Source organism: Schistocerca americana, chromosome 8, assembly GCF_021461395.2.
Source record: "Schistocerca americana isolate TAMUIC-IGC-003095 chromosome 8, iqSchAmer2.1, whole genome shotgun sequence".
NCBI lineage: Eukaryota > Metazoa > Arthropoda > Insecta > Orthoptera > Acrididae > Schistocerca > Schistocerca americana.
In genome coordinates, this window is record NC_060126.1 from 36,150,416 (window position 1) to 36,177,281 (window position 26,866).

The following is a 26,866-nucleotide window of genomic DNA, read 5'->3' on the forward strand; positions in this document are numbered from 1 at the left end:
GTCTCATGTCCATCCATATATATCTGAAGTTCAATTTCAACAGTTTCCCAATCAAATTAAACACAAAAAGCAAAGAAAGTTTAAAACCAGACGGTCAACTCCCAAATAATTAAAACAGACAGAATCACATTAAATCTCCCAAGTACTACAAGACCCTCAACTCAGACCAATTTTACTGTACAAGTTCATTTAAAATGACTGCTTTAGACATGAAAGAGAATGCATTTGCACAGTGGCATTTTTTTTCTTTTTTACGAAATTCTTTGAATTCTGACTTTTAAAATACAAACTGTAAGCGAGCAAACAGTTCACAAACTAAATAAAAGAACTACTAATACAGATTTCCAGTGGAACTCTTATTAGCAGATTCACAGCCACTAAATTCTGAGACCTCTTAACCAGTGGCCCTATCTTGTGGTATAAATGCATAAGAAGTAAATAAGACACTAGCAGACAAATTGAGTTAACAAGCTACAGGCTGGGTAACATCAGATATTTAAAATGAATATAAAATCTCTGTGATTAAATAAAATATATTTATCTCTGATAGATAATACTGCTGACAACTCAAGTCTTTTTCATTAGATTTACATTGTAAGACATCAAAATTATGAGCAGTATCAGATAACTGAAAACCAGTTGTATTTCAGCAATTTTAAAAACAAACAAAATATTTTAGTTTATAAACATGTATCACAGTGTCCATTAACTTAAAAATTTTCAGCATGAAACATTTGGATATAAACAGTTCTGACTACATTTTTTTCCTAAATAAAAAAATATGAGAGAATAAAAAGAAAACTGCAGGAGTTTATACAATACAGATCCACATTATATCCCATGTCTTATGAATTCATAGCTGAAAATATAGCATAAATTTCAGTATGTGCATTACACTTTGTTCTATAATAAAATGTTAAGCACACATTAAAACATTAAAGTTTGCCAAAAATTTCTTTACATTGCATTAGATGCAGAAATTAAAACAGAAAAATTCTTACCAGTCATGTGGATGCTCAAGATTTCAAATTTGGCACAACAGAAATTAATGTTTATGAAAATAAACACAATTCATAAATAAAGTGACATCAAGAGAAAGAGCACACATACAATATGAAATCTGCAAGTTTAAAAAAATCTTTGGTGTATCATTGAAACTTTGTCTTTTCATTTTATCCATTACAAAAAAAGCAACAATCTGTGCTGCAGAACAACACAGTACAGTAGATGTGATGCATAAGCCTGAAGTTCCACTTCAGCTACTTCAGCACTGCTCTAATTTGGTAATGGATAGAAACAGCCTCACCACCCTCTCCCGAAACATATTCTTTTGAGGGGAACATGGTTCATTATTATAGTACATAACGATATTTACTTGTTTACAACAAGCGGATGGCCCCATAACATTTCTCTTAGCCATATATTAATAACACCTGAGATTCAATTATTCTCAAGAACAACAATGTCACATTTTTTAAACATTCTTCCACAAGCAAATATCTTGACTACCACTAGGAACATCAACAAGTTGCAGATGTCACATTTGACAGCTTGTTGCAACATTATAATAAATTAAAAATGGAACCACATATGTACTTATATGAAGAAAAGTCAGTCGTACATACTGGTTCCCAGAAGCATCTTACAATTAAGAAGGACCAACACTTTGCACCTTAAGTACTCCACTTCGAAATTTTATTCGAGCACACAGTTTCACATTAATTCCTGAAAACATAATTTCATTGACACATTAAGCTTGCCAACAAAGGTATTTATCAGCACCAGTTAGCTAGCAGTGAATGGGAGGACAGACTAACTGAAAAATACAATCACTTGTTCTTTGAGGTGTTCAACTGTGTAAGAACCCTTGCTATTGAACTGTGTTGTTGTTCGTGCATTGTCCAGGTCACAAGTAACACAACCTTATCCTTCAGCCAAAATGCCAGCTTACGCAGTGCCACAAAAGGAGATTCATACTCATTTGGCACTATTCCATTCACTGATGACTCAAAGAAGCTGAAGAGGGGAAACCAGATCCGTGTACGGTTTGAATCGCGCTGCATTAGTGCTTGGTTATTTGCCAGTGTGTGATAATACAGAAACAGACGTGATGTGATGTAGAATGCCACAAAAACGTCAATTGAATAGTGCTCATGTGCAGCAAGAATGAAGAAAATGCCAAACATGTTTAACACCCAAGTAAAGGTGTGTAAGTAGTACTGGTGTCTCGGTGAATCTGAAAAGAAAAATACATAAGTAACTAAAAATTCATAAAATTACAAAAACGTTCTTAAGCTTATAAGTTGGGTTGGAGCACATAAGGTGAGTCAGGACTGAAGGAAATATGGTTAAATATAGCATTTTCATCTCAGAAAATAGTTTTATAGGATCCTTGTGTATGAGACTTGTTGACAGACTATCTAAAGTTTACTTGTGATGCCACACTGTCCACAGTCAATGGAAAATTGAACTTTTTAATGTATCAGATAGTTAAAATTTAAAAAGAAAGTTACCATAAAAATTCTCCATGCCTCTGGATAACATATACCACACTCCATGTTTATAAAATGACTACATTTAACAAAAAGTTTTTCAAGGAAACATCTCTGACAACTAACCACAATACTACATTATTAAAAACCAACAGATAAAACGAATCAAAAGGAGCAGGTACTTTACACGAAATCTGGTACATCCAAAAAGTGAAATACTATTGCAGTGTCATTTATCTGTTTTTATGACATGTTTTTAAGCCAATTTCTCACTAACAGACATGGATATCACTGATTCAGTTTTAATGCTTTTATTTTTAAATTCACAGCCTGTTTTGGGCTAAAAAATGACTCTCAGATTGAGCTACTGGAAAGAAACAACAGAAATACAGAGTGCACTAAAAAATAATCTTTACACACACTTGTATGCATAAAATAATGAAAACTAATAACTACCATTTATAAAATTTTAACGGCAGTCCGGCTAGATACGGTGAAAACACTGGTGTGATACTATGACCATCTTTTAGGACAACTAGGAGTGAATGACACAGACTGACTAGCCCAACCGTTCACATTTAGAATGATAATTTTAAATGCGGAATAGGAGAAAGAATATTATAAAGTGGTGTAAATGACACAAAAGGCACATAGATAATTATAATATGACAAATTTTAAAGGATTAATGAACACATTAAAATGAGGAAACAAATAGGTGATAAAAACCACACTATAAAAAGCTATCAGTTTAAAGAGACCTACACAGAATAAAAGCTAAACGAACAATAAAGTTATTGCTGTTAAAGTGATAGTCAGTGCTATTTAGTTACTCTACATTTAGCAAGGTTCCAGTAGTATGCCATAATATAAAGTCAATAAAACCATTAAAAGTCTGCAGAAATCTACTGGAAGTAGAATTCTTAAGTGTGCAGAACAAAAACTGAACCATAATGTTTCTATTATAAGAGATAGTCATATGCCATTTAGTGGCTGCACACTTAGCAGAGTTCTAGTGCTGTGCTGTAGTTAGGAATTATTAAGACCATTGAAGGTACAAAGTTTCCACTTTCCTAAGTCATTTACCAAGCCTATCAGATATAATACCTACATGTTTGATCATCGAGTGGGCCTCGACTACTGCAGTGAAGCACTGCACAGTGAATAGCCATTTCACACTGCTTTGTCCAATTCAAAGAACAATGAATAACTGAACTAGCTGTTGTAGGTTTCCTGAATATGTTACAATCAACTTTGCGACCTCTTAAAATTATTTCCAGATATAAAAATGGGAGGACTGAAGCCACAGTGGTGTTCTAATGTAAACTGGATTTTGGGGTGCATTTTATTCATTTCTTGTTGAAAACATTGCAATTGAGTGCCAGTCTGACTGTAAAGAAGCAGTGCCAGTCTGACTGCAAAGAAGCAAAAGTCACTTATGTATCCTCTGTAACAGATTATTCATCGAACATGTTGGGGATGGGTTGAGAAGAATCCATACTCGGCATGGTTGATGCAAATATTAGCTATTACGCTGGCGCCTGGGGATCCCACAACTAACATCATCAATCTGTCTGTATATGGCATTTTTGTAACTATAATCCAGGACAGTTCTGAGTAAAATTCTGTCTGGTTTTGTTTTAGGGTGCAAAAACAACTAAGGTCATATGCACCCATGTCAGAACCTTAGAACACTATTATGAAAAAGGAGTTAAAAACGATTATGCATTAAGCCCAATCGAGGGAAAGAAAGAGAGCTAAGAACAAGGACTTCCTCTTGGAGAAACATTCACAAGATACGCTGTAAAGACAACGGAGGTTCCAAACTACAGATTAAATGTCCTTCGCCGTGTTGCTATGATCGACAAAAAGACAAGAGCACACGAGCAAGTGTGCCCGCACACACAAATAACCACCAACTTCAGCATGTATGTGTCTTAATTGTGTCTTGTCTGCAACTTGATGTGTTTTCTTTACAGTAAGTAGCAATCTGACTTTTCCTACATGGTTGATACATTAGAACTTAAGTGGAAAAAAGGGTATTTGGAAAGGAAGTTGTAAACAGTCAAAGGTTGATGACAATGAGCACAAAGTGGTGGGGGACCACCACTTAACAAATGTCAATGGCTAAACTGACAGCGCCTGATACACAACCTAGCTAAAATGATCTCCTCATGGCAAGAGGGCCAAGAGGAGGTCGTCCAAGCTGCTGGGAGAGGTTTAATTCCCCAGAGCTTGTTCCCATGAAGGGAACACCAATGGTTATGCCAAAGGGACACCACCTGCTGACACACAGCAACACGGAGATCATCGGAAGGAATGGAAGAACTAGCAGGTCGAGGTACGAGAGCTGCAGTCTTGGCAGCAGTATCAGCAGCCTCGTTTCTTCTCAGACCAATGTGACCAGGAATACACACAAACGTCACAGTGACTCCATCAAAAGTGAGCAAGTGACAGCTTTCCGGGACACGTTGCACTAAGGAATGGACAGCACAGAGTGTCAGAGCAGATGACGCAATTGAAAAGCCTATGTTGCCGGATGTGCTCTGTGGCCTGATACAGGGTGAAGAGCTCCGCTGTAAACACTGAGCAGTGTTCTGGAAGCCGATATCAACCGTCAGTGCCAATTGAAGAAGGCACACCTGACACCATGGTCAGTCTGAGAGCAACAGTATACCCGAAGGTACTATCACTAACTTCCAAGAGAAGGTCAAGAAACTTACACTGCTAGATAGAATCCGGAATAGTGGCCTTAGGAAGCGAATGAAGTCCAAGGTGAACACAGGCCACTCCACGAAGCCAAGGAGGTGAAGGTTTCACATCCATCTGGAAAGTGGCAGGTAGCTTAGAGTCAAGATGATGGAGCAACAGCCAAATGCGAACTCCAGGAGGTAACTAAGAAGAGGGACATGCCCCGTGCTGGAGGTCAAAGGAGTCATTGAAGGAGAAAGCACAGGATGGGTAGCCAGGCATGGCAGACAAATGGCAAGTGTATCCGCAGAGTAGAACATCACGTCAGTATGACAGCAGTGGTTCAGCAGCTTCTGCATAGAGACTTTCATCTGGGCTAGTGTAAAAGGCGTCAGTAGCCAAATGGATGCCACGTGGTGGATATCGTTGAGATGGCGTAAGAGGGACAGATTGCAGATGCATAAACAAAGCACCTGTAGTATAGCTTCACATGGACAAGGGACTGCTACAAATGGAGGAGAATAGTCCAATCCACTCTCTTCAAAGTACCGCTTAGGACATGTAGGACACTGAGGGACACTGAGGGACCAGCTACAGCAGGCATCCATTTAAGGCATTTGGGAGGCCCAAGAAAGTTTTCCATCACACACAAGCCACAGGAAATTCACAGCTTCAGCAAATAGAAGAGCAGCAGGCCCAAGATGTAAAGACGGTGGAAGAAACGCATTGCACCACCAGAAATTGATACAAGCAGTTTTGTAGGTGGAAAAGCAAAAGCCATTGTTGATGTTCCATGCGTCAAGATGATCGAGACATTGTTGAAGACACTGCTTAAGGAAACAAGTCCATGGAGAACTGCAAAATCATCGACAAAAAGGGAGACGGAGATGCCTGGTGGGAGACGGGCGATAACAGCGTTAATGGTTAAAGCAAAGAGGACGAAACTCAGGGTGGAACCCTGAGGCACACTGCTTTCCTGGGCAAGTGTGTCTCACAAGGTACAACCCACACGTACCTTGAAAACTCTGCCTTTTAAAAATTCCTGAAGGAAACGGAGTAGGTGGTCTCTGAAGCCCCATGTGTTGAGAGTAAGGAAGATACCAGTCCTCCATCAGGTATCTTAGGCTTTCTCTAGATCAAAAAACATTGCCACAATCTGTTATTTCTGCATTAAACCATTCATGACATGGTCGGACAAAGTGATAAGATGATCAACTGCAGAACAGCGTGCTTGAAATCCATGTTGTGCAGTGGTTACTAAATTGAGGGACTCAAGCCAATGTATCAGCCGGGCATGAATCATACACTCCATCACCTTGCAAAAACAGCTGGTTAGAGAAATAGGGCAGTAGCTAGAAGGAAGGTGTTTTTCCTTACTGGGTTTAGGTCTGGGTATGGCAGTGGCTTCGCACCAGCATCTGGGAAACATGCTCTATGCCCAGATATGATTGTACATATGAAGGACAAACTGCTTGCCCCCCTAAAGAAAAGTGCTGAAATATCCGAATGTGGAAATCGTCCAACCCTGGTGCTGAAGTTTGGGATGAAGTGAGAGTGTGATCTAGCTTCCTCATAGTAAAGGCGGCATTTTAGCATTCACGATTCTGAGTGGAGAAGGGTATAGCCAGTGCCTCCTCCGCTTGTTTCTGATGGAGGAAAGCATGGTGATAGTGGCTGCAGCTTGAAATCTTTGCAAAATAGTGGCCTAAGGTATTGGAGATAGCAATGGGGTCCACTATGACACCATCTAATATGGTCAGGGGAATGGACCTTGGTCCCTGAGCGCCACCAGAGTTTGCCCACATGACGGAAGAGGGAGTGGAACTGTTAAAAGAACAAGTAAACGAAATCCAGCTGGCTTTTTTTTCTATCCCAAAGAATGCAATGACGCTGCTCTCACAACTGTTCATAACAAATACAGTGTGCCATCATAGGATGGCTGCGGAAAACACGGAGATCATGTCTGCGAGCGAATTTTTCAATGGAACATCTCAGTCCACCAAGGGTCTGGGACAAGGCATGGTAAAGATGAAGTGCAAGGAATGGAATGTTCTGCAGCGGTAAGGTTAACATTTGTAAGGTATTCTATCTGGTCATCACAACTGTTGTTTGGCGAATGTCACCAGGGAGGAGTAAAGCCTCCAGTTGGACATACAAAGCTACCAATTGAGTTTACACGTAGGTGGGGTAGGAGTTAGCTAACAGACAGTAAACGGGAAGTGGTCACTTGAGTACATGTCAGAGAGAACAGGCCACTCAAAACGATGTGCAAGCTGGGCAGTGCAGAACGAGAGGACCATATGCGAATATGGTGTGCATGGAGTCTGAAAGAAATATGGGTGCTCCAGTGTTAAGGCAGATGATGTAGAGTTGATTGAGAATGACAGATAAAAGGACACCTTTTGGAGAGTTTCTGGAAGAGCCCCCACAGGATGGTGTTCATTAAACTCACCAAGCAGCAAAAAAGGGGTGAGGAAGTGGCCCAATAAGCTGGAGGAAGTCTGCCCTGGCAACACCAAATGACGGAGGGATGTAGATGGTACAAAGAAAAGGTGAAGCAAAGGAGGAAAATGGTCTGCAACAGTTTGTAGCTGGGTGTTCAGTGAGATAGTTTCTCTGTGATCATCATCCCGGAGGAGCAGCACAACTCCCCACAAGATGGAAATTCATCCTCTGGGGAACAGTCAACACAGACCAGAAAGAAATGCAGGAGGTCAAAGAAGTCACAACGATGCAATTTTGTTTTCTGTAGGCAGAAAACAAGTAAATGCTGCAATTTCAATAGCAGGCGTAATTCCTTCTTGTTGGATCTAAGGCCATGAACATTCCACTGGGGAAGATTCATGACAAGAAAAGGAGAGAAGGGGAAGAAAATGAAGCGTTGTCACCTAAGTAGCCGTCGAGTGCCAGCCTTCAAAGACTCACGGCTACGCTACAGGGCACAGAGGCTGGAGGATCCTGTTCCATGAGATGCACAGAGCCATCAGCATTCTGAGTTGGCCTGTACATTCCAGTGCAGAAAAACGGTTGGTGGTGTGCACTGGTGAAACAGAGGTTGGCCAGATGAGGGTATCACGTGGTGACACCGTTTAAGAGGTTCTCCAACTTGGCAAAGGAGAAGACAGTTTGTCTTTGATTTTTTAGAGCTTTTGCGATTGTCAAATGAAGACTCAGATGTTTGTTGGCTGGAGAGACATAAGTTTTCAAGAAAGCATTCCTTTTGTGCTTTCCGGACTTCCGGTTGTGAAGAATGGGATTTCACCACCAGTGGCAAAAATTTGGAGGTTTGGTGCACAGCTGGAAGATAAGGAGACGGGGATGCTACCATGATAGTGGGTGATTTGATAACTGCGCAGTGCTGAATTTTAGGTCACAAGTCTGAGTGGCCACATCCTTCGTGGAGTGAGGCATAGCAAGAGTGGTACTGTAAGTGCCAGATGGCAAAACACTGGGCTTTTGACTAACAACTTGCAAGCAACAGGGTAAGGTACATTTTCTTTCACCCAAATCTCCTGGACAAACCACTCTTCGAAATACACTGAGCATTCTTGGAATGAGGTGGAATTGCCTCCTTTGCAACTGATACAGTGGGGAGGTGGAGGTGGGCAATAGCCCCTTTGAGCATCCCTGCCACAAGTAACACAGTTGGCAGTGTTTTTACAGGACATTTGAGTGTGGTTGTGAAATTGACACTGGTAGCAATGCATGGGGTTTGGAATGTATTGTTTGACTGTGATGACTTCATAGCCTGCTTTCATGTTCTATAGCAGCACCGCTCGATCAAAAGCGAGAAAAATACTGTGTGTACGACCTATGGTGGCATCAATCTTTTTCATTACTCAATGGACCGCAGTGACACCCTGATCGAAGAGATAAGTTTGGATTTCTCCCTCAGTCAGACTATCATGCAGCCGAGTGTAAATAACACCACGTGAAGAATTCAGTATTCAATGGGTCTCAAAACAAACAGGATAGCCAAGGAGGAGAGAAGCTGTAAGCAATTGTTGGGTTTGAAAATTGCTATCAGGACCAGCAATTGCATCACCACCTTTCTGAATAAAAAACTGATTAACCATAGCAAAGGGCTGACCGTCTTCAGTATGTGATACCACAAGGAACCAAGGTGTGTCTTTGAGAGTCTGAATATTTAGCCTCATTTTATTTATGTTTGGTAGACAGAGACTGAGATGAAGGTGAGTGGCTCATTGTGACAAAAATTCATCACAATTGTCAGCATCTCCGAGGCATGCTCCTTCCAACTGGGGGCTCCCTCGGAGGTAGGCTCACCCACTTTAGGTGATTGTTCACACCTCAGATCACACCTCCCAAACTTCTGACAGAGGGACCAACTGGAAATTTGGGAAAGTCACAGCTCAGGCAATCACCTCTCCCTGGGTCTGCCTCTACCAGAAGGTAAGTGCAAACACTATCTGTCAATCGGGGCTCGGAATTATGCATTACACAGTCACCTCCTGGGTGTCAAATGCATGGGCCGGCCTTCAGGAGCATACAAGGAGGAAGAAGAAACATAGAGGAACCTCGAACACCGAAATGGAGGGACAGTATGAGATGAAGAAAGAAAGGAAAGACAGGTGAGCTGTTCTGATGTCGTGCTATCAAAGCCTCAGAACACATTCCTGAAAATGTCACAGATATGTTCCCTACGGTAGGGGAAAAAAGGAAGTATAGACACGCAACACTGAAAGGGAAGAGGTGTTGCAAAGTCCAAGCACAAACTTACCAAAGAGTGGTGAGCCCCCGGGCAGGGAGGGGAGCCTCAGCAAAATGAGGAATTTGTTATGGGTTTGCATTTCTAGGCGAGAGTGCTATTGTAATTTGGACTCCATGATAGGAATGACTTCTTTAATGGGGATATTTGTGCATATACTTATGGTGTCCAGACTTGCTAGATTTGTATTGCTTGTTACATTTACCTGATTGAGGTGTGTAATTAAATCATCATCTTAGCATGTCAATGACAACCATTTAAATGATGTGTAGAGCCTGAGCAAGGTGCACTGCTTCTGGGCTTCCTGATGCCAGATTGTCTTGTGTCACAGTGCATGAGGTGGTGGTGTAAACAGGACAGTGGAGGAAATAGATCATTGTCTCCTCGACACGACATGCACAGGACGCAGCTTCACTATCACCGAGTCCCCATTTTAACGTGCAGTTTTACTCTGGCCGATGCCCACCGCAAAGACAATTATATTCAGTTCATCACAAGAATAAACCTGACGTAAACATTACACTATGCATTCTTCTGTGTTTGCTGTAACCTCATATGATTTTGTTTCACATGGAGTGGAAACTAAGCTGTCTTGAGTATAGTCAAGTACGATAATGAAGTTACATTTTACGCTGTGCATTACAAATATATTGACTCAGCAATAATATAGGACAACAGCTTTACTGGCACATTTAACTTGGACAGGAATGGTGTGAACAGTTGCAGTACAGACAAAGAAAGACGAGTAGAGAATGATATAGTTTTGAACATTGTTTAAATTTTTTTTTAAATGGGAAAACTCAGGCAGTACACTTCTTAGGTGATATGATGGAAAGTATAACACGCTCTCAGTCTTCGCTAACACTGTGCTGTAATTAAAAACAAGAACAGTGAAAATGTTGTTGTTGTTGTTGTTGTTGTTGTTGTTGTCTTCAGTCCTGAGACTGGTTTGATGCAGCTCTCCAAGGTACTCTATCCTGTGCAAGCTTTTTCATCTCCCAGTACTTACTGCAACCTATATCCTTCTGAATATGCTTAACGTATTCATCTCTTGGTCTCCCTATACGATTTTTACCCTCCACGCTGCCCTCCAATGCTAAATTTGTGATCCCTTGATGCCTCAGAATGTGTCCTACCAACTGGTCCCCCCTCCTTGTCAAGTTGTGCCCCAGACTCCTCTTCTCCCCAATTCTATTCAATACCTCCTCATTGGTTATGTGATCTACTCATCTAATCTTCAGCATTCTTCTGTAGCACCACATTTCGAAAGCTTCTATTCTCTTCCTGTCCAAACTATTTATCGTCCACGTTTCATTTCCATACATGGCTACACGCCATACAAATACTTTCAGAAACGACTTCCTTGGCTGGTGAAAATAACTGACTTTAACAAAGAATTTTTCTGTATGAGCTATATGTGGCATATAAGCACACTGCTGGGATTTCACAAAGCAGTTAAATATTGACCTCACTGAGGGTATTACTGTCAGTTATCTGGTAATCTCTGAACTCCTTCCATATCAGACTCTGAGGAATAGATTTCACTAATGCTACGTTGATAACAAGGCAATCAGCAACAGAATCCCAAGCCACCAGAAAGTCCACATATCTTCCTCTTTTATGATGTGCTGTTCTGCATTTCACCATCGCTCAGCAGTTGTGTGTCAAAGCTTCATGCATTAGTCCCAGTATGTTTGGCAGTTTAACTGTCTTGTTATTTTTCATGACAAATCCCATAACTTGGCTGCAGATCAATTCCATTGGGTTCCGATTGCAATGATAAAGTAACAACTGTAAAAATGCGGTATTTGTACAGTGTGCTCGATGCCATGAAAATTGTTTTCCTTGTTTCTACGATGCTTATCACTCTGGCTCATGTGAGACCACATCTGTCTTACAAAACAATGGGCATATTCAAACAAAGAGTATTTGATTTTTTTTAATTTTTCCCTAAAAAATTAAATTTTGTAATGTTTTCTTAACTTCAACAACCTTTTATAAAATACAGATAATTAAGAATGTGTATCTCCAATGAAAACCAGAATTTTGTGTGCAATATGTAGTTAGAAACTAGAAAATGTGCATTTATCTCGGAAAAAAAAAAAAAAAAAAAAAAAAAAAAAAAAAAAAAATGATGGTCAAGTGCAAGTTAATTACCATATATGTGATGAATTTCATATCGATTTAGATATTCAAACCGAACAAAAAATATTGTAGATTGCAATGGGTTTCAAACAGCTCCCAACACACAATTATAAATCTATGACGCTACCGATCAAACCACGCACATAGTTGAAATACTCTTCCTTATATTTATCACATTGTGTTTCTCGAAAAATGTCAAAGGTGATTTTTCTCTGTAATCTTGTGAAAAACTTTAAGAACAACTTATTTCTAACAATTAATGGTGTTCCACGAGCGTGTTTCACTATGAAGCAGGAAGCAGTGTCCTCCAGTTTCACAGTGAGACAATCAGAGCACAAGTAGTGCTTACAGAGATGGTAGCTGTACACAATTTTTGAAATAAAAATTAGTTAGCTAAATTATGATGAAGAAAAATGTTGATGGTTGTTAATACATCAGGATTCTTAAAGTTTCATTTACAGTGAGATAGTAATAAGATATCTAATAAATAAGATGGACCTACATTCAAGAGCGAAACAACAACAGTGTACAAGAGCTATGGCTGCTGATCAATAATCGTGCATGTGTTTGTTTACATCAGGTGAATTCTTACGATGAACGAAGTATAAGTGATCTCCCTGCTGGCCATGGCAGGCTGTTTCCTGGGGTGTAGCTCCTCTGTTGGTGGTATCCAATCACTTTTAACTCTTTCCTGCCAGTGTTGAAGCCTGTCTTCTACCTTAGACTTCACTAAGGAAGAGGCACTTTAGATGAAACTTTTCCTGCTGCAAAGATGTCAAGCAACACTTTCATGCCCATGAAGTGGGTGGGTCATCAGTGCTGACTTTGTTCCTTTCAGATTTTGCTGTTGCTGTGTGATACCAGGTAGAGCTATTCCAGCCAGAACCTGAATCTTCTCAACTGGAGGTGGTGTCAAGCATCCTGGTCACTTTGCAGTAAGTTTCGTGAACAGTGATATAAACCTGGTTTGAGTGGCAGGATTGGTACCACACAGGAGAAGCATATTCTCCTGCTGAGTAGCACAAGGCAAGAGCCAACATCCTAAGTAGATGTGGGCTTGCCCGGCAACTTGTACCTTTGAGTTTTTTTTAAAGATATCTGAGAGATGGCGCCATTAAGTTAGTAGACTGTTCTGTCTGACGCCACTAGCTCAAGGGTAGTATCGACTATCCCTCTTGCAGCCCTGCTGCCAATATCTCTGAGGAAGAGGTGGTATCTGTGGGTTGTGTCCTCATAAGCTCCTTGCTTGCCGATATATATACAGGTTCACTGGCCCGAGAGAGGAGGCACCAAGTTTAGGGATTGGCGGTAGGGTTGCAACAAGAGGAGTCACAAGGTCTGAGTGGTCGAAGCCATGAGCTACGCAAGCAGGGCCTGCGCAAAGTAATGCTACGGGAGTACCTCACCGGGGTCAGTGTTGACTACAAGCTGCAAGCCGACACTCCATCGGTTGGTTGGCAACATTTGTGTCTGATGACCGCTCGGGCTTGGCTGCCCCCTTCTACCTGGCTGTGATTGGCACCATTCAGTAACCGTCATGATGCACCATAGATCCATGGAGTTACTTGCTGATAAAGGAGTGTAACATTCTGTAATCCTTGTGGTGATTGATGTCATTGTCTACCTGACGACCTAATTATTTTCTGGTTTGTACCCGACCCTCAGAGTTTTACTCAGGTGGCCCTTTGTTGTAAATATAGGCCGTAGTATTTTACTAGCCACTAGCTGTCATTTGAAAATGTGTTTGACATTATATTGCCCTTCCTTTCTAGTTTACATCCGATTAATGAATCAGCTCCTGGTCGGAAACACAGTCAGAACAATTGTACCAAGGCACACGTGGCCGCTAAACAGGGGGCTTGTTAGATTTACATGTTAAATGGTTCAATTCCTTGATTGTAATTGTATTTGAGATAATCTGAACTACCTGCTGTACTAAGGTGTGTGTTCCTGTCTTTGAAAGACCGGGTCATTGTTGGTGTATTTTTAACTGGATCTTGTGGTTTTCCTGAGTGAGATGTCTTGTAGTAAGTGCTCATACATAATGTTTTAAAATGTTCCTTCAGAGCAGCCTTCATAACTGAGAAGCAATTTAACTTTTGACATATTAAAAGCCAACTGTTACCCGGGCTTTAGCCACAATAAGATTGTCAAAAGGGAAAGGTTGGGATCCAGTCACACCTTGGTTGCAGATTGAAATGGAAAGGTTGCACGCTTTGAAGCAAGCCTTATCATTGTCATAATGGTTTCCTAATTTGTTTAACCTTTAAGCACAGGTCCGCATCTAAACCCCAAACCTTTCAATATACAGTTTCCAAATTAAATAAATAAGTAAATATTACATCTGTTCAAGTAGTTTAAACACCCTTGTCATCAATATTACATATATGTTTTCATGTGTTGCAGAAGGGCATTTAATAAAAGAAACTGTGTCCAGCACAGTAGTAAACACTGCTGTTTCACCCAATAATGGGCGGGCTGCAGGTCCAGGCCCTTGTAATTATTATCATGTTGTTCTTGTTTTGATTTCTCTTGTAAAAGCTTATTCATTTCACAGATTTGTTGATTTGTGAAGAAAACATAATTATGATTATATATTGTCAAACAGTAGGGTGAAAAAGTTACACTGGTGGGTCCTCCCTTTCACATTTTCCTCAGTACCAGTAAATACCATGTCTCAATATTGTTTCGTGTCATGGCCTTCATTCTGACATTGTCACAATGTTCTCTGAATGTCAGACTTCCCCAGGTATTTAGCAGTAGCGCTGTAACAGAGGAGTTCCCAGCCATGAGACTTTTTAACCTGCCGTCAGCTTATTTATTATGGAGATTGAAAGTGCTGACTGACTTCAGGCTGCTGGTCTTTTAATACTGTCCCAAGACATCAAGAGCAGATGAACGTTGTCTTTCAACGCCTTCAAATGACTTGCAGGTTGGGTAGAGGGGGTCATATTGTCAGCATAAATAAATGAGGTGGAAGCCTTGTTAAATGATTGATCAGTGTACAAGTTAAATAGTGCGGTAGCATGAACATGTTCTTGGAAAAGAGCATGTTTTGTTTTGTGCCACTGACTTTTGGTGTTCTGAAAACTAACACAGCAGCTCTGCAGTGATCTTCATAAAGCCACAATCTTTTGATTTGTTGAACAATTTTGGGAGAAATTTCCTGGTGTTTAACATGTCATAAGCCACACTGAGGTCAACACAAGCAACACTGATAACAAGACATTTCTCGAAGGCATCATCAATATGCTGGGTAAGATCCGAAATCTACCCTGGGCAAGACTGCCTAAGTTGCAAGCTGGCTTGTTCTCTAATAAGCTTATCTTCTATGAGTGGGATGAGCCGGGCTAAAAGGGTCTGTTCAAATAGCTTGAATGGATGGCCGAGTAAAGGTATTGGCCGAAAATGTTTTGAGTCATCTTGTGATTTTCTGCCCAATGCCGTGTACAGCTGATGCCTGATGACCCGGCACACTCACCACAGAGCAATGCCTTGCACGTTGGCATCCCGTCAGACACTTGCAACGGATGCTGTTCGATTTCACTGTGTCATCTGCCACATTAAGACTGGTGTGACAATCACCAGACACAGCTGGCACTATTTCGCATCAGCAAAACCACGTGGCACTGGCCACTTCCGTGTATCCCTATGCCAGCTGGCCAGCCCACCACAACATACTTTAATAGAGATTCAGTTTCCATTGTTCATGTTTTATTGTTTTCTTAGAGAAGTTAATTCTGTTGTTCAGTGCTACCTGGGCACCAATTTCTTTACTGGGTGCACCATTCCATAATGGGATACTTCACAAACGTTTCTCGGCAGTTATTTAAGATTTGGCAGAGCCAGTCAGTACCTCTTTTGCCAATGTGTTTAGCCGTTCTACAAGTACATTGTCTACCCTGACAGCTTTGCCACCTTTCAGAGCTCTGATACCACTAGTGACTTCTTTGGTTGTGATAGGATGGCTGATGCTGTCAGTTTCTCATTTTATATCACCTGTTACCTTATCAACAACCCTCAATCTGCTGCACTTTCCATTAAGTAGAAGTTGAGAAGTGGTTTCATTTGCAGTGACAATGCTAAATCTTACAGGTTCATGGGGGTTGTGGAATAATTTATTTACTGTGGACCACGCCTTCTTGCTGTTGTGCGGTCTGTCATCAGTTAGCACCACTCGGCTCCGAGTGGGACCAACTTTGTACTTTGGAGTCTCACGTAACTCCCTCATTACATCAGAGAAAAGGTGTTACTCAATGCTATGACAGTAATCGGCATATAGCTGCGCTTCATCATCCTTGTAACCCTGGTATTCAGATGATTCTTTTTTTTTTTTTTTTTTTTTTGGGTAGGGTTTAAGGGCGCTCAACTGCTGAGGTCATTAGCGCCCAGTCACTAGTGTTAGAGCACAAGGAACCTGCTAAAACTCAAGGGGATGGGGGGACATCAAAAGGACCTGACAAAGATGCAGATTAAATAAGTAAAAAGGTTAAATGTCTTTGGTCAAGCCAGTTAAAGTTATAAAACGCAGAAGACGAGCAGCTGCTCGAGCGTCATCAGCTAAAACATCCGGTAAGGTAGATGGCAGGGACAGGACAACACGAAATTGACTACAACGGGGACACGACAATAAAACATGGCGCACCGTTAATGCCTGACCACAAGGGCACTGCGGGGCTGGGTCACCAGAGAGCAGGTAGCGGTGGCTAAACCGGCAATGCCCAATCCGCAACCTGGTCAGAAGGACCTCCTCGCGCCGAGATGGTCGGGAGGAAGTTGTCCAAGCAGTTGGGAGCGGTTTTACTGCCTGGAGCTTGTTTCCTTGGAGGGATGACCAAGCATCCCACCACAAGGACACAAGCCTCTTACATACATCCCCACAAACGTCAGATGACGGGACACAATGGGAGGCTGGCCGAGGCTGGAGGACTGCAGCCTTGGCTGCAGCATCCGCAGCCTCATTCCCAGGCACTCCTACATGTCCGGGGACCCACAGAAAGCTGACAGAACCGCCATTATCAGCGAAAGAATGGAGGGACTGCTGTATTCGTTGAATCAAGGGATGGACCGGATAGGGAGCCCCAAGGCTCTGAAGAGCACAGAGTGAGTCAGTGCAGAGGACATACGATGAATGGCGGTGACGGTGGCGGTGGGCATACTGAATGGCCTGATGGAGAGCAAAAAGCTCGCCCGTAAAGCTGGAACATTGGTCAAGGAGCCGGTATTTAAAGGTGGCGGTCCCGACGACAAAGGCACAGCCGACACCATCGTCAGTTTTGGAGCCATCGGTGTAAATAAAGGTGTGACCAGCAAGTCGAGCACGAAGTTCGACAAACCGTGAGCAATACACTGCAGCCGGAGTACCCTCCTTCGGGAGTGAGCTGAGGTCGAGATAAATATGAACCGGAGCCTGGAGCCAAGGTGGTGTCGGGCTCTCACCCTCTCTGAAGGTGGTAGGGAGGGCAAAATCCAATTGTCGAAGCAGGCGACGGAAGCGGACTCCGGGGGGCAGCAGGGCAGACACATACAACCCGTACTGACGGTCGAGAGAATCGGCGAAGAAGGACTTGTAAGAGGGGTGTTCGGGCATAGACAACAGCCGGCAGGCATACCGACACAGCAGTATGTCACGCCGGTAGGTCAATGGTAACTCGGCAGCTTCAGCATAAAGACTCTCGACAGGACTAGTGTAGAAGGCTCCGGTCGCAAGACGTATCCCCCGATGGTGGATGGAGTTGAGCCGGCGTAAGAGGGATGGCCGAGCGGACGAGTAGACGAAGCTCCCATAATCCAGCTTCGACCGGACTATGGACCGATACAAGCGAAGCAGGACAGTGCGATCCGCTCCCCAAGATGAACCGCTAAGAACTCTGAGGACATTAAGGGAACGTGTACAACGGGCCGCCAAATAAGAGACATGTGGAGACCAACACAGTTTCCGATCCAACGTGAGCCCTAGAAACTTAGTTGTGTCCACGAATGGGAGAACAACGGGACCGAGATGTAAGGATGGCGGAAGGAACGCTTTATATCGCCAAAAGTTGATACAAACCGTCTTCTCTTCAGAGAACCGGAAGCCATTTGCCACGCTCCATGAGTAGAGGCTGTCTAGACAACGCTGGAGGCAGCGCTCCAGGAGGCATGTTCTCTGGGCACTGCAGTAGATCGCGAAGTCATCGACAAAGAGAGAGCCTGAGACATTAGGTGGAATGCAATCCATAATTGGATTGATCGCGATGGCAAAAAGGGCTACGCTCAAGACGGAGCCCTGAGGCACTCCGTTCTCCTGGAGGAAGACGTCGGACAATACGGAACCCACACATACCCTAAACTTTCGATCCGTTAAAAAGGAATCAATAAAAAGGGGCAGACGACCGCGTAGGCCCCACTTGTGCATAGTGCGGAGGATACCTCCTCTCCAACAGGTATCATAAGCCTTCTCCAAGTCGAAGAACACGGCTACTGTTTGGCGCCTTCGCAAAAAGTTGTTCATGATGAATGTCGACAAGGTCACAAGGTGGTCAACAGCGGAGCGGCGGCGACGAAAGCCGCATTGGACATTAGTAAGTAGTCGTCGAGATTCAAGAATCCAAACTAACCGAGCATTAACCATGCGCTCCATCACCTTACAGACACAGCTTGTAAGAGAAATGGGGCGGTAACTAGAAGGAAGGTGTCTATCCTTCCCGGGTTTGGGTACAGGAACAACAACGGCGTCACGCCAACGCATGGGGACCTGACCTTCGGTCCAGACGTGATTGTAGGTACGAAGAAGGAAGCTTTTGCCCGCCGGAGAAAGGTGTGCCAGCATCTGAACGTGAATGGCATCTGGCCCCGGAGCAGAGGACCGGGACAGTGCAAGCGCACGTTCGAGTTCCCGCATAGTAAAGGGGGCATTGTAAGTTTCCAGATTCAGCGAGTGGAAGGAAGGTCGCCGAGCCTCGTCTGCCTCTTTCCTGGGAAGGAAGGCAGGATGGTAATGGGCGGAGCTTGAAACCTCCGCGAAAAAGCGGCCAAAGGCGTTGGAGACAGCCACAGCATCAACAAGGACCTCATTACCTGAGGTCAGGCCAAGTACTGAGGAGTGGGCCTTAATGCCCGACAGCCGGCACAGGCTACCCCAAACAACGGAAGAGGGAGTAAAACTGGTAAAGGAGCTCGTGAAAGAGGCCCAGCAAGCTTTTTTGCTGTCTTTGATGACTCTACGGCATTGCGCTCGGAGTCGTTTGTATTCAATACAATTCGCCAACGTAGGATGGCGGCGAAAGGTGCGTAAAGCACGTCGTCGAGCACGGATAGCGTCCCTACAAGCCTCGCTCCACCAGGGGACGGAAATGCGACGTGAAGAAGAAGTAGTACGAGGTATGGAACGTTCGGCAGCATGGATAATAACAGCCGTGAGGTATTCGACCTGACTGTCACAACTGGGAAAATCGTGGTCCGGAAAGGTCGCCAGGGAGGAGTAAAGTCCCCAGTCAGCTTTCAGTATGTTCCAGCGCGAAGGACGTGGGGATGGGGTGTGGTGCTGGAGACGAACGACACAGGGGAAGTGGTCGCTCGAATAGGTGTCAGAAAGGACATACCACTCGAACCGACGGGCAAGAGTGGTAGAACAGATCGAGAGGTCCAAGTGGGAGTAGGTATGAGTAGAGTCCGAGAGGAAAGTCGGGGCGCCGGTATTGAGGCAGACAAGATTGAGATGGTTGAAGACATCCGCCAAGAGTGAGCCTCTTTGACAGGATGCAGGAGAGCCCCAAAGGGGATGATGGGCATTGAAGTCGCCAAACAATAAGAACGGCGGGGGAAGCTGATCGATCAGGTGCATCATGTCAGCCCGACTAACAGCAGATGACGGTGGAGTGTAGACGGTACAAACTGAAAAAGTAAAAGCAGAAAGAGTAATGCGGATAGCTATTGCTTGGAGTGGGGTGGTCAATGGGATGGGATGGTAATAGACATCGTCCCGAACGAGCAACATGACCCCACCATGAGCTGGGATACCGTCCACAGGGGTGAGGTCATACCGCTCCAAGGTATAGTGGGAAAAGGCAATACGGTCAGTCGGGCGCAACTTGGTTTCCTGGAGACCAAGGACGAGCGGACAGTGCAGGCGGAGCAGCAGTTGTAATTCCTCCCGATTAGATCGAATACCTCTTATGTTCCAATGAAACAACGCCATTGCTAGTCAAAAAATTGGGGGAACGAGACGGGGAAGAGCTGGTCACCTCAATGGCCGCGGAGGGCCAGGTTGCGAGGCAACAACGCTACAACTGACGGCAGGCGGATCCTGTTCCATCGACTCGTCGCCAGCTGCGGCCGCTGTCCCTGATTGTGTAGGAGGGGCCGCATCATTTGCCGACAAAAGGCCGGCGGAACGCCTGGCAGCAGAGCGTCCCGGCGAAACTGAGGATGGCCGGGAGCAGCGACTCACGGATGAAGCGTCAGATGAAACGCGCCGGGGTGGAGAGGGGGATAGAGACTTCTTCTTGGAGGCCTTCTTGGAAGGCCGAGGAGGCACAGGGATGGTGGGCTGGACCCGAAGAAGGTCCTCACGCGCGGGGTCCGTTTTGGAACGCCGGACCTCGGAAGCTGGGGTCCGGAACGTTTCCCCGATGGACGCCTGAGAAGAGGATCGCTTCTCAGGTGGCGTGGGGAGAGGAGGAGGAGGAGGAGGAGGAAGGGTGGCCCCTGGGGCAGGGGGGGTGGGGGCCGCGGGGGAGGAGGATTTGGAAGGGAGGGATTTGGGAGGCGGAGGCAGAGCCCCCTGATGGGCAGAGGAGGCGGAGGGGGGACAGGATAGAGGTGAGGATACAGCGGAAGGAGTGGACACAACTGAGGCAAACGAAGTGGCCAGTGACACGGGATGAAGGCGGTCATACTTCTTCCTGGCCTCAGAATAAGAGAGCCGATCCAAAGTTTTGATTTCTTGTATCTTTTTCTCCTTCTGATAGGCGGGGCAGTCTGGGGATCTAGGCGAGTGGACGCCAGGACAATTAGGGCACCGAGGTGGTGGGGTGCAAGTATGTTCCTCACGAAGAGGACGTCCACAATCGCCACAAAGGGGCTCAGCCTCACACCGTGATGACATGTGCCCAAAGCGCAAACACCTAAAACAGCGCATAGGAGGCGGGACGTAAGGTCGCACGTCGCACCGGTAGCACATCACCTTTACCTTCTCCGGGAGAACGTCCCCCTCGAAGGCGAGGATAAAGACCCCGGTGTCGATGCGACGGTCTTTGGGGCCGCGCTGGACTCGCCGGACGAAATGCACGCCGCGGCGCTCCAGGTTGGCCCTGAGCTCCTCATCAGATTGTAGCAGGAGGTCACGATGAAAAATAACCCCCTGCGTCCTATTTAGTGCCAGATGTGGGACAATGGATACTGGGATGTCCCCTAGGCGGTCGCACGCCTGGAGTGCCGCCGACTGTGTGGCAGAGGTGGTCTTGATAAGAACGGACCCTGATCGCATCTTGCTGAGAGCCTCGATTTCCCCGAAGACGTCCTCAATGTGCTGAACAAAGAACATGGGCTTGGAGGTGGCGAACGTCCCCCCATCTGTTCGAGAACAGACCAAATAGCGGGGGAAGTACTTCGCCCCAAGCCGGCGGGCCTGTCCCTCCTCCCATGGAGTGGCCAAGGGGGAAAGGGCAGGAGAACCAGAACTAGAAACGGTACCTTTTCTTTTGGAAGACTCGGCCGCAGAGCGACCTGATACGTGTTGACGTTTCATGTGCGAAACGTCCGCCCCGATACCACCCACTCCGACCAGGGGCTCTCCCCACGGGCGCCACCCAGCCGCAGCAAGGGCCACCTGGCAGGATGACCATTGCCGGGAGTCCTGATGCCCCAAGGAGACGGGCATCTACTCCTTGGCCAACGTGGGGAGGGTGCAGCTCAGGTATCGGCAGTACGATCCCTGTGTTGTCAGGGGGCTACAACCTAGAGGGTACATGACGACCCCACCACAACGGGCTGGCTACCGTGCTGGATTTCTGGTGCCATGGAAAGTCCATCATGATCGCTGGTGCAGATGGAGATGCACTATGGGCGTAACTTGGACAACCCATCAGGCGTTTAGGCCCAATTTGAGGAATAATGGGTATGGTGACAACGCCGGTGCAACGCTGAGTGCCAAGGTCTTAGTGCACTTAGGACCAGTGGTACACCATGTAAGGTGTCCTTCCCCAAAAGGCTCGTACTTCTGTAGAATTTTGAAAAATGGAGGTCAAACCCCAAGGGGGACCATCACATAGAAGGCCGAAACGGTTGAAACTCCTTTTAGTCGCCTCTTACGACAGGCAGGAATACCTCGGGCCTATTCTTACCCCGGACCCGCAGGGGGGTTCAGATGATTCTGCAGCACCTTGGGATGCTCTAATATGCAGCTTTATGCACGAGCTTGATGAATGCACCACTATTCTTTGGATTGGGATGTATTTTCAACATTTTGTCTTCAACTCAGTTTCGTGGGGCTGTCCCACTTTGGATGTTCATAGTTCAATTTGTGTCTAAATTGTGTGACTTGAGATTATAAAATTTTTTGAGTGGTACACATAACTGGTCAGTGTTGTGTGGAGAGTATTGCTTAGAGAACTTGCTTCTTTATCATCTGACTGACATAATACCTGACAAAAAGGATATCAGGTTTGTAACTCTTCTTCCATTGACAGGAATAGAATATATTTCGTTGCTTTGGGTCACCTATGAGTTTGAGGTAGTGACTTGCACTCTTCCCACCACTCAACATCGAGTCCACTGTTGTTACATGGACTATATCTGCAATCTTATTCTTCTGTCAATCGTTTGCACCATTCGCACATGATATTTCAATGGTGTGACTCGCTGTTTTCTTCAGTTGCTGCCTGTCTGCTTCAGGGAGCATTTGAAGAAGACGGAAAGTCCCGCCGTTGAAATATGTTCCGAGAATGACACGAACAAAAGCCTAAAGAATTACAATGTGGTGTGTGCTGAAGTTGCTGATAATGATTTTTTGGGGTTTGGTGATTTTCTGGGGGCTTAGAAAATAAACTTAACAGCAGAGGGGTTTGGAGACAGAAGCTACAGTGCACTTAAGAGTTCCACCATTAAAATTTCAATGTCATCATCATGTTAGACAAGTGGATTTCATTACTAGGTTTGGTTTGCAGAATAATACACTCCATACTTTGAGTGAGACATCTCTATAACTAGTCTCATGCCATCAATTCTCTGTTGGCAGTTGTTTGTACCACAGTGGGTTACTTGTATGCATAACATATCACAGTCAAGTAACTAAATGCTCTATTCTTGATTGAATAATCTGTACAAAAATAATAATGTTTACTGACGAAACTTTACAGTTCTTAGGTCAACAAATAGGCCAGGAAATTAATGCCCACTCAACCTCACAACTAAGTTCCTTGCACAAATCCAGAAGGGTCTTAAAGAAACACATCCTGTTCACTTTGCTCTTTTAAAAGAACTGTTACCAATGAACCCGAGATCTTCTACTTTCAGAGCTGTTAAGCCACACAAGCCACAGGCTCCTTTAAGGTTGTTTGTTACTGCTGCTAGTTTCCCAGATTATTTGTTGGCCAAGGAACTACTAAGTGACCTCAGTAAACATTATGATCTTCATTCATATCACACAACCAAGAATAGATACCATTTAAGTACACATCTCAATCAGGTATCTGTAACCAGCAATACAAAACCAGCAGTCTGGACATAAGCATGTAGACAAATATCCCCATTAAAAAATGACTCCTATCATCCAGCCCAAATTCTAGCAGCACTCTCACTTAGAATCACAAATTAACAAATTTCCATCTTGCTCAAAATCACCTTGGATTACAGCTATAAAAACACCTTATACCAGAAATGCCACAGAGTGATGCATGTAAAATAAGTAGCTTTAGTAACACAAAACCAGAAAAGTAATTGCAAAAATAGTAGTATAAGGGTAAAAAATAGTAGCCATTTTAGTAACTTCAATATTTATTGTTTATCATTACAACCAATTCATACAAATACAATTCATATTTATAAGTATGATAAACAAATCATTTTTAAGTGTAATGGTGGTGTTGTGGTCTTCAATCCAAAGACTGGTTTGATGCAATACTCCCATGTTACTCTATCATGTGCAAGCCCCTTTATCTCCGAGTAACTACTGCAACCTACATCTCTCTGAATCTGCTTACTTTATTCACCTGTTGGTCTCCCTCTATATTTTAACCCCCCCCCCCCCCCCCCACGCTGCCCTCCACTACTAAATTGATGATCCCTTGATGCCTCACAACATGCCCTACCAACCAATCCCTTCTTCTAGGTAGCTAGGCAGGTTGTACCACAAATTTCTCTTCTTCCTAGTTCTATTTAGTACCTCTTCATTAGTTATGTGATCTACCGATCTAATCTTCAGCATTCTACTGTAGCACCCCATTTTGAAAGTTTCTATTCTCTTCTTGTCTAAAATATTTATCATCCATGTTTCACTTCCATACATGGCTACACTACATACAAATACTTTCAGAAAAGACTGCCTGACACTTAAATCTATACTCGATGTTAACAAATTTCTCTTCTTCACAAACACTTTGTCTACCATTGCCAGTCTACATTTTATATCCTCTCTACTTTGACCATCATCAGTTATTTTGCTCCCCAAATAGCCACCAACTACTTTAAGTGTCTCATTTCCTAATCTAATTCCCTCAGCATCACCTGATTTAATTTGACTACATTCCATTATCCTCATTTTGCTTTTGTTGATGTTCACCTTTCATCCTCCTTTCAAGGCACTGTCCATTCAGTTCAGCCATGCATCTAAGTCCTTTGCTGCCACTTACAGAATTACAATGTCAGCGGCAAACCTCAAAGCTTTTGTTTCTTCTCTGTGAACTTGAGTCCTTACTCCAAATTTTTCTTTTGTTTCCTTTATTGCTTAATACAGAGATTGAATAACATCAGGGATAGGCTACAATCCTGTCTGACTCCATTCGTAACCACTGCTTCCCTTTCATGCCCCTCGACACTTACAACTGCCGTCTGGTTTCAGTACAAGTTGTAAATAGCCTTTCACTAGCTAGATTTTACGTCTGCTACCTTTAGAATTTGAGAGAGAGTGTTCCAATCAACATTGTCAAAAGCTTTCTCTAAGTCTACAAATGCTATAAATGTAAAGGTTTGCCTTTCCTTAACCTATCTTCTATGAGAAGTCGTAGGGTCAGTATTGCCTTACATGTTCCTACATTTCTCTAGAATCCAAACTATCTTCCCCGAGGTCGGATTCTACAAGTTTTTTCATTCTTCTGCAAAGGATTCATGTTGTTATTTTGTAGCTGTGACTTTTTAAACTGATAGTTCAGTAATTTTCACACCTGTCAGCATTTGCATTCTTTAGAATCATGATTATTATATTCTTCTTTAAATCTGAGGGTATTTTGCCTGTCTCTTACATCTTGCTCACTAAATGGAAGAGTTTTGTCATAGTTGGCTCTCCCAAGGCTATCAGTAGCTCTAATGGAATGTTGTCTGATACCGGGGCCTTGTTTTGACTTAACTCTTTCAGTGCTTTCTCAAATTCTTCACATAGTATCGCATCTCCCTTTTCCTCTTCCTCTACATCATCTTCCATTTCCACAATATTGCCCTCAAGTACAACTCCGTTGTATAACCCTCTACACACTCCTTCCACCTTTCTGCTTTCCCTTCTTTGCTTAGGACTGATTTTCCATCTGAGTTCTTGATATTCATAGAGGTGGTTTTCTTTTCTCCAAAGGAAAATTAGTTTTCCTGTAGGCAGTATCCATCTTGTCCCTTGTAATCTACGCTTCAACAGCTTTACATTTCTCCTCTGGCGATTTCTGCTTAGCCATTTTGCACTTCCTGTCAACCTCATTTGTTAGACGTTTGTATTCCTTTTCGCCCATTTCATTTATTGCATTTTTATGTTTTCTACTTTTACTGGTTAAATTCAGTATACCTCATGTTACCCTTGTCTTTTTACCTACATTATCCTCTGTTGCCTTCACTATTTCAGAGCTACCCATTCTTCTTCTATTGTATTCCTTTCTTCCTTTCTTGTCAATCATTCCCTAATACTCCCTCTGAGACTGTCTACAATCTCTGATTCTTTCAGTTTATCCAGATCCCATCTCCTTAAATTTCTGCCTTTTTTGCAGTTTCTTAAGTTTTAATCTGCAGTTCATAACCAATGAATTATGATCAGAGTCCACATCTACCCCTGGAAATGCCTTACAATTTAAAATCTGGTTCCTAAATCTCCATCTAACCATTATATAATCAATCTGAAACCTACCAATGCATCCAGTCTCTTCCGTATATACAACCTTCTCTCATTGTTCTTAAACCAAGTGTGAGCTATGATTAAGTTATGCTCTGTGCAAAATTCTACAAGGTGGCTTCCTCTTTCATTCCTTTCCCCCAGTCCATATTTACCTACTAATTTTCCTTCTCTTCCTTTTCCTACTACTGAATTCCTGTCCCCATGACTATTAAATTTTCAGATCCCTTAACTATCTGAATAAATTCCTTTATATCATCACATATTTCATCAGTCTCTTCATCATATGCGGAGCTAGTTGGCATATAAACTTTTATTATTGTGGTGGGTGTGGGTTTCGTGTATCTTGACTACAATAATGGGCTCACTGTGCTGTTCATAGTAGCTTATCCATGTTCCTATTCATTATTAAACCCACCCCAGATCACCCCTATTTGATTTTGTATTTATAACCCTTATTCATCTGACCTGAAGTCCTGCTCCTCCTGTCACAGAACTTCACTAATTCTCACTATATCTAAATT

The 26,866-nt window shown here is 43.6% G+C and overlaps 1 protein-coding gene across 2 annotated transcripts in view; it reads right to left on the reverse strand.

The window, feature by feature from the left end:
* Positions 1–520: 520 nt before the first annotated feature.
* Positions 521–26,866, reverse strand: part of LOC124544753 (ceramide phosphoethanolamine synthase-like) — a 78,641-nt gene continuing 52,295 nt past the window's right edge. For both annotated transcript variants that reach the window (XM_047123416.1, XM_047123415.1), the window contains exon 6: positions 521–2,236. In XM_047123416.1, coding sequence (XP_046979372.1) covers positions 1,830–2,236 — 407 coding nt within the window. In that variant the 3' untranslated portion in view covers positions 521–1,829. The remainder of the gene's footprint in view (positions 2,237–26,866) is intronic.